The 9,159-nt window shown below is 36.8% G+C and overlaps 1 protein-coding gene across 2 annotated transcripts; it reads left to right on the top strand.

Moving 5' to 3' along the window:
- The first annotated feature begins 4,718 nt into the window (after positions 1 to 4,718).
- LOC120072299 (integral membrane protein (Protein of unknown function DUF92, transmembrane)) lies at positions 4,719 to 7,838 on the top strand. Of its 2 annotated transcripts, XM_039024752.2 has the most exons (6): positions 4,719 to 4,798; positions 4,889 to 5,113; positions 5,246 to 5,359; positions 6,164 to 6,386; positions 6,763 to 7,011; positions 7,476 to 7,838. In XM_039024752.2, exons 2-6 carry the CDS (start codon positions 4,968 to 4,970, stop codon positions 7,605 to 7,607), a joined length of 864 nt encoding a protein of 287 aa, XP_038880680.1. In that variant the 5' UTR covers positions 4,719 to 4,798; positions 4,889 to 4,967; the 3' UTR covers positions 7,608 to 7,838. The 2 variants fall into 2 exon arrangements, with proteins under 2 accessions (XP_038880680.1, XP_090167366.1); XM_090311240.1 differs by having other exon boundaries at positions 4,798 to 5,113.
- Positions 7,839 to 9,159: the final 1,321 nt, after the last annotated feature.

Consider the following 9,159-nt stretch of genomic DNA (forward strand, 5'->3'; position numbering starts at 1 on the left):
TTTGTATTGAATAAGTAGTACGACTTTCAAAACCTCTAGATAAGTTTACTGACTTTCCATGGTATACTCATTCAAAGTATGATGGAGATATTCCATATGTTAATAGATGTCGTTCCACGATATCTAATTTTTCCTAAATTGAATTCATACAATTCTTGCATGGACATCTTATTCGTCTGGAATCATTAACATGAAACTTCGCCATATCTAAAAATTGGGATACTCCTTCTCTATACTCCGCTGATAACTTATTCCTTAGTTTAATCCATTCTTTATTCATCCTTAAAAATAAATCTTTTCTGACCAACTTGTAATCCAAAATAATAATTTGTATTATAGGACAAAATACAAAGCCTTTGTTAATTAAGCATGAATTTTGATTAATTTAATAATCAATTCCAAGTTCGTTCAGAGAATTTATAAATCTAAATAACCTCTAATAGGTGATTTGACTTGTGTATACACAACATCCGTGGAATATAATTTATATCAAACATAACCTATTTTGTCATAGGTATACCACTTGTCAACTACCTCACAACATTCAAATCAAATAATAAACCTTATACTCTAGGCAAAATTAACAAAGCATTAATTCAACCACCTCAACACACGTTTCCACCAAAATAATGACATTATGATCTCCAATAAAAGACTTCATATGCCCTAAATTCATCAATTATTCCTACCCTTTGGACTTTCCAAATCTCCAAACACTCCATCCATGGCATCTTTCTCATGAAAGATATATACACCCACATTCCTTACGACCCTTGTACTCTAAGTTAAACTTGTTGTGATCAAAACGCATCATAACATTTTCAACTCATTTTCAAAATTCAAGAATGCACCATAATTATTTTTCCTCCAACCACTGGCACAAAACAATCAAAACAAACTTTTCAATCATAATATGTATATTTAATAACAATAACAATAACAAAATTAATAAATATATTCAATAATAATAACAATAACAAAAGTAATAAATATATTCAATAACAATAATAATAAAAAAAATTAATATATACATTCAATAAAAATAACAATAACAAATTAATTTTTTATTTTGATTATGCAAAAAAAAAAAAAAAAAATCAAAGCACATATATTCAATAAACAAAATGACGAAGTACTTACTGGTGACTGTAGAGCAAGTTGAACGGCCGACGACGTGAGGTGCGAAAGGCTGAAGGCATTCGACGGGCTTTTTATATGTGGAAGGGGAGGGCTTTTTTAGTACGACGGATGTGAAGAAGATTTGAAGAAGAGGAAGAGTGCGGCGGATTTTGAAGAAGATTAGTGTGGCGGATGTGTGAAGAAGAAGATGTTCGGTGGGGCGGCTAAGGCTGAAGAGAAAGATTAAATAGTGGATCTCTCGATGGCGCACGATAGCCGTTGGGAGATCCAGGAACTTCCGACGAGTAAAATAGCCCGTCGGGAGTTCTCCTCCTAACTCCCGACGGGCAGTGGTCAATCGTCGGGAGTTCTCCCAATCTCCCGACGACTAGTATACGGCGTTGGGAGTTATTTCTAACTCCCGACGCTTTTCTTACTTCGTCGGGAATGACCCTATCTCCCGACGACAATTCTCCCGATGGCCTTTTTAAGCGTCGAGAGAGCCTTTTTTCTTGTAGTGACACCTCCCACATTTTATTTGTTTGTGGTGTCCTTCTCTTAATGGTATTCTTCGTACTCTTTATCGCCTGACCTGTACCACTCTTCTAGGAGGTGCAATATTCTTTTCCACATATCCTGAAGGCCTTTTCCATTCAGATATGTGATCGAGTGGATTTATGGGCTCTGCATAAGCAACCATGAGGGACTTAATGCTATAAAATGGACTGCACAGACCTCAGATAGGGATGTTTCGTTCTCGCGCAGCCACAATTGCATGCGAACATGGAATACCGAGTGAGTCAAATTCTTTGCACGTGCATTCCTTCATATGGAGGTTCACAATACCGTCCAATCGATTGTCCCGCACATGGATCCTATAACAATCAATCGACTCAACTGGATATCGTCTGCCCTTGTCACACTCACTTGCTAATCGGTTTTCATAGTAGTCCGATGTGGCGCCATTTGAGATGCCCAATAATTGCTTCGTTCATAAAACCATGACTGGATGAGGCCTTGAAGATGTTCTAATAAGCACATTATAGGCAGGTGTCGATATTCTTTGATCAATGAATTGAAACATTCTGCACTATTGGACAACATGTTATCGTATCTTCGTTCTGTTTGGTAAACACGCGCCTACCTTTCAAGACCAATATTCTCCAAATATTTCGATACAGCACTATTTCAAAAAGTACGTAGTTGGTCCCAGTGTGATTGGAACTTTGACATGTGTAATCCCCGGGTTACATCTTTGGACATCCCAACAATTGTACTGTCCTTAAAGTTGGAAAGAATATTATTTTTTATGTGGTATGTGCACAATCCATGAAATGCCGTAAGAAAGACTGCACGAATGACATTGTCAATAGATACTGCTCGATCGGACACAAACACCAAGTTAGGGGGTTCTCCAATGGCACACTTCAAATTCGACACAAACCACTTCCAAGCTCGATCAATTTCATTGTCCACTATGGCATATGCTAGTGGATATACTTGGTTGTTACCGTCCATGGAAACGCCGACCAACATGGTCCCTTTGTATTTTCCTTTTAATTGCGATCCATCAACAATTATCACAGGCCGACAACTTGCAAAACCTTTAATACAAGGCCCTAATGCCATAAACATGTACTTGAAATGCACATCATTTTCAAGTTCGATTTCAAACCTTATACCTGGATTCTCCATTTTTAATGCTTCACCATATGCATGTAAAACAACTTACGACTCTTCTGGAGTACCCCTAGTGAGAGCATAAATGGTTTCCCTTGCATGCCACACCTTATCATAACTTATGTTTATGTCGTACTCTTTCCTAATATTCTCAATGATGTGACAAGGTTTATAAACACGTCATATGCCTGTAAACTTGTCTTTGATTAGTTCACCAACTACCGTAGCCATTGCTTGTCTATAGTCATAATTTAAAATTCCAATAGAACATGTGTGCGACCGCATATACTTTGTGATCTTAAATATGTCACACCCTGGGATTTTCACTGCACGAAGGCTCCACTTACAATTATCCTCGATACATTTGACAATAAACAAAGACTTAGTTGACTTCTTTACCTTATATTCAAAATTATTATTTATGAACAGAATAGACAATCTCATTTTTAACTCACTCTTATTCAAAAAAAAGTTGGTCCAACATCTGTGGTTTCAGACATAATCAATTCCCCTTTATGACATGAAGGCAAGGAATTTAATCCTACTGATCTTTCATTAATAGTCACTGCAGGTCTACGCACCTCTGAACGACCACAATCCCTAGAATTCAATCCTACTGATCTCTCATTATCAACCATGAAAGAATCACGCTCTTTCGAAGGACCACAATCCATAAAATTCAATCCTGTTGATCTTTCATTACCAACCACGAAAGGATCACACTTTTCTGAAGGACCACAATTCATTGAAGTAAGTCCTCCTGATATCTCATTACCAAGCACAGGTTTGTTACATTAAGTTTCTCTTTGCAAGTCCCATGCATGAATGTTGTCATTGTTTATTGATAATGTTGATGGTTGAGTGTTCATAGACAATGGAATATTATCCTCTTCTCGATTAAGCTCATATGATACCTCGTATTGTCCGTCTACCCCTGTACTATCATAACTCATATTCACATTTCCATCATGGTTCGATTTTAGCGTTACATATAGCTGAACTCTACAAAGATCTTCCCTAAAACGAAGGAAGCGAACATCACCGTCATTCCATATGTACTGTGGAGGGGCTTCATAGTCAAGCTTATATTTAACTCTCATAACAACATCAAACTCTGAGCAACTTACATTTTCAACCCTAGAAATGTGAGCTTTAAGTTCTTCATACTTCAATGTAATAGGCATAACAATTCCTGTTAGCTCGCCTCCAACATACAAATTTTAGTTCTCATCCCAATCACTTCCATATCGAATTAATAGACACTTTTTCGTCATCCTACAAAGCAAGAGAACATTTTTTTTATTAAGCAGATGAATATCGTCTAATACACATAGATCTCTTTCGTTGTCGCTTTCAATTACTCTCGCTCTCGTGACTCTCGTTGTCTCTCTCTCGCTCTTGCTCTCGATCATTCTCTCTCGCTCTCTCCTCCACCTAGGTCATTGTCGCTCTTTCCTACACCCCTTTTGTTGTCACTTTCTCCCACATCTCTTTCGTTATGCTATTTACATACCTTTTTTGAAACCACGTTCCTACAAATACTAATGAAACCACGTTCAAGAAAAGTTTGTTCCATTCTGAAAAACCTGTTTTGAAAACTTCGTTTGGTTCTGAAAACTTCGTTTGGTTCTGAAAAACTCTGTTCAAATGAAGTTAGATTTTAAAGAATTCACCATTAAATGTTCGTTGTATGTTAACGATTTTAAGTTGTAGACAAATGAATTTATGAAAATTGTCAAATCAATACTACTGTGACTAACAATCACATCACAATGGAAGATAGACAGACAACAAGAGCGAGAACCATGTAACGAGAGCGAGATAATTATTAAGGACAATTCTTGTAATCTCCTACCGTCATGACGTCAGCAGAAGGTCAATTGACAATTTTTTAAAAAATCGGATCATTTGACATTATGGGCTGAAATATTAGGTCATCGGCCCAAATTTCTCCTGGAAATCCCGGTGATGTCCTCAAAGCCTCCAAATTCCGTGGACGGTAAAAACCTCGTGCAAGCTTGTTGGAACCACGCTTCTCACTCTTTTGTTTCTTCATTTAGATGAAACTGATAATTTGATTCAATTCCAGAATTTCAAACTCTGCAGTTCAATTTAACAGTCGCAAGCGCTCTCTATCAAGGAGAAGCTAAGCGACGTGAAGATAAAAAATGGAGTATCATCTGATTCAGCCTTCTGTCGCCGTAATAATCTCATCAATTATTGCTATCAGAGCATACCGAAGAAAATCGTTGGACCTCTCTGGAGCTATCGCCGGATTTATTGTCATGTTGATTCATTTCGCTGTCAGCTACAGGTTTGCCAATTCACTATACCTGATTGGTTACTGGAAGCTGAATCTTGGTTGTTTTATTTGCCTATTTGATTGTGAATTTCCGAGTTCGATCTGGATTGTTGAATTGATGTTATCATGAATTCATTTTTGAAGGTTCGGTGCTGTGCTTCTTGTATTCTTTTTCACTTCGTCTAAGCTTACCAAGGTTGGGGAAGAGAAGAAACGAGTCGTTGATGCTGATTTTAAGGAAGGTGGTCAAAGGAATTGGTAATTCTACTTCCTATACTTCAGGTTATGCACCTCTTAACTTGTAGTTTCTTGTTCAGTTGGCTGAAAGTGCATTTTGGAAATTTTGCTGGAAAATACTGACTACTTGTGTTTTTAGTCTGTGCTTTCATTCTATTCCTTTAATGCCAGAGCTTAAGGTTTAAAACAACTCGTCCAAGGAATATGATTGATCTGTTTTGCATTTAAGTTGCATACTTGGGCGCTCCTGTTATAGAGCTGCTGATCTGATTTGAACATGTCCGGGCCATTAAACTTTCTATATGGGCCAAAATATGTAATTTTTGTTCAATTCAATGCTGAATGTAGTCTATGGTATCTCCACAAGCTCAAATCATAATGGATAAATAAGAACTTCTGTTTCTCCTTGCTTGGTGATAAACCATTCGTTCAAAATGGTCTCAAATGGTTCAGAAGATATTGCAGAACTTAAGTTGCTTCCACATGTGACTTGGCTAAATTAACTTGTCATGCATGCTGCATAGAATGACACTTCGAGAAGAGAATTTGTTTTAAAAAAATATTGTAACTGTAACCAAGTCAAAGATGAAGCTGCTAGAACAACATAACATGTTGACTATCCCACATTGGAAAAATAGAGACTTAATAATTTTTATAAGATATATGTGCTACTCTTCTCATTACCAATTGATTTTGAGATGGAACCTCATGTTTATCTAATAATGCATAAAAATGACTTGGTGATTATTTGTAATTAGATATGTCATTACCCATCCTACCAAAGTTTTGTAACACCATTGATGTTCTGTTATTGCTCCTTTTCAGGATTCAAGTTCTTTCTAATAGTGGTATTGCTACGGTTTTGGCTGTGCTTATTTGGAAAATTACAGGGTGGCAAGATAAATGCCTGGACTCTAAAGATTCAGCTCTTGTCACTGCTCTCATTGGTGGCATTCTAGGGCACTACTCCTGCTGCAATGGGGACACATGGTCTTCTGAGCTTGGAATTCTTAGTGATGCAACACCTCGACTAATCACAAACTTCAAGGTTCAATTAATTTCGATATTTCTTGATTAATCTCTGTCTCGTTTCTTAGACCATTCATCTTTTCCTCCTCTTGTATTGTTGTTCTCTACTGGTTGGATGCAGGACCTTTCTGGTCTATTTTAGCCACTACACATCTCAAACTTAAGCTATTTGGAAAGCATATTATTTGAGTTCACATTTTTCTTTCATGTTGAATTTGAAATGGCAAGCCAAATGTCTGCTTTCTGATTGCAAATTTCCTTTGGTTTCAAAATATGTTAGTATATTTTACAAGCTTAAGCGCATGTTGCTGCTGGTCTTTATCAGCTACCTAAATTCATATCCAATGTACAAATAAATTATGGCTGATTTGGATGTTGTTTCTTTCTGGATATAGCCTGTTCGAAAGGGTACAAATGGTGCAGTAACAAATGCAGGGCTCCTTGCTGCTACTGCTGCAGGCGCTGTCGTAGGATTGACATTTGTTCTCATTGGATTTTTCACTGCAAAATGTGATTATGGCACAGCGCTGAAACAGCTATTGGTAATTCCCCTAGCAGCCGTGGCTGGACTTTGTGGAAGTGTCATAGACTCTCTTTTGGGAGCAACAGTGCAATTCAGTGGATTCTGCACAGTTCGTAATAAGGTATTCCCATTTGCCTCATCCATGTTTCCTACACCCTTTGAATGAATGATTCTGTTTTAGCAAACTAAAAGAACATAAGAACGGTTATAGGGGTATTGGCCTCCAGAGATGAAAAAATATTGTTGTATTTTAGGGGTGTTGGCCTAAGGAGTTGGGAGGAGTGGAGTTGTGAACTCCACAACTTCTTTGACCCAAGGAGTTCGTCGATCCACGACTAAAAATTATGAATTTTATGCCATATTAACTGCTTACTCTATGGGTCTCAAGAGTTCACAACGCCGCACCTTGCTCCAAACATCCTCTTAGTGAAAAGTACGATCTTATGTAAATAATTAAAAACCATTAAGTTACAACTCACAAGAGACCGATTAACCAGCTAACCAATTAACTACTGGAATTACAAATATTCTATGCATCTGATAATGGTTATTTGACGCTCAAGAGAGGAGTTTTCCTTTGTGCAGGTTGTAGGAAAACCCGGACCAACTGTAAAGAAAATATCAGGTCTCAACATTCTTGATAACAATGCCGTGAACCTTGTATCAGTAGTATTAACCACAATGCTTACTTCGATTGCCTGCATCTACATCTTTTGAACGATATCTTCCATTGCAAGGTAAAGCCAGGGGCATGTTGTATAGTTTCTGTTATCGAATAAAGTTATGGCCTATGCGGATAAATAAGATAATCATTCTTAATACAATCAACTTGGATTTGCTTATAGTTGACATGACCTCACTCCCTTTAGGTTGGAAGTTCGATCCTCCATTCCCACAGTTGTACTAAAAAAAATGAATGAAAAATCTTCGGTTCCGTTATTTTATAAAGACTAATGTCGAAGGTGTTTTTTTTTTCTCCCTCAATTCCAAACCCTGACATAGAAGGGAAAATATGACCATCAAACCAATAAACTGTGGAAGCTTCCCTTATGTCAAGAGCGACCAACTTGGTTTTGTTTCATAATATCTAAACTAGAGGGAATTATATTAGTTCATAAACTTATATAACTTCCACCCCGTCTCCTGTTCTTGGTAGTCAGTTTGAAAGATACTTTATTCGATAACAAAAACTATACAACATGCCCCTGGCTTTACCTTACAATGCTGTGAACCTTGTATCAGTAGTATTAACCACAATGCTTACTTTGATTGCCTGCATCTACATCTTTTGAACGATATCTTCCATTGCAAGGTAAAGCCAGAGGCATGTTGTATAGTTTTTGTTATCGAATAAAGTTATGGCCTATGCAGATAAACAAGATAATCATTCTTAATACAATCAACTTGGATTTGCTTATGGTTGACATGACCTCACTTCCTTTAGGTTGGAGGTTCGATCCTCCATTCCCACAGTTGTACTAAAAAAAATGAATGAAGAATCTTCGGTTCCGTTATTTTATAAAGATTAATGTCGAAGGTGTTTTTTTTTTTCTCCCTCAATTCCAAACCCTGACATGGAAGGGAAAATATGACCATCAAACCAATAACCTGTGGAAGCTTCCCTTATGTCAAGATCGACCAACTTGGTTTTGTTTCATAATATCTAAATTAGAGGGAATTATATTAGTTCATAAACTTATATAACTTCCACCCTGTCTCCTGTTCTTGGTAGTCAGTTTGAAAGATTGCCATGAGAACATAACTTGACAAGCTTTAGGATTGATTAGTCTATTGTAAGCGAACACTCTTGCTTTGCTTGCTTCTCATGTAAATGCAGGGTTTTGATCTATACAAAATTTGGATGGTCAATCCAAGCATATATAGTTTAATGGAACAAGACATTAATTACCATCTCAAAGTTGATGATTCAATCTTCTAGCTTTGCAATCTTTGAACTAAAAAAAAGATCTACAAAAGATTTGGGTTGTAATTGTAGGTAACTTGTCTATGGTCAAACGATTTAGACTAGATAAACCTGTTATTTCTTGTTGTTACTTGTTAGTAATTGGTTTCATTCCAATTTCCAGTCTACACATATCATTGGCCACTTTCATAGCCTTTTTCTCTGTTTTTTGTTTTTTGGTACTTCAAATAAATCTTTAATGCACTTCATTACTAAAGAATTTCACCAGACTAGAAGTCTGACATCAAAGGTAACTCAATCTTTCTATAATAGGACATTAATTTGAATTTGATAACACAAAGAAAA

Source organism: Benincasa hispida, chromosome 2, assembly GCF_027475165.1.
Source record: "Benincasa hispida cultivar pf3 chromosome 2, pf3_genome.v1.1, whole genome shotgun sequence".
Lineage (NCBI taxonomy): Eukaryota > Viridiplantae > Streptophyta > Magnoliopsida > Cucurbitales > Cucurbitaceae > Benincasa > Benincasa hispida.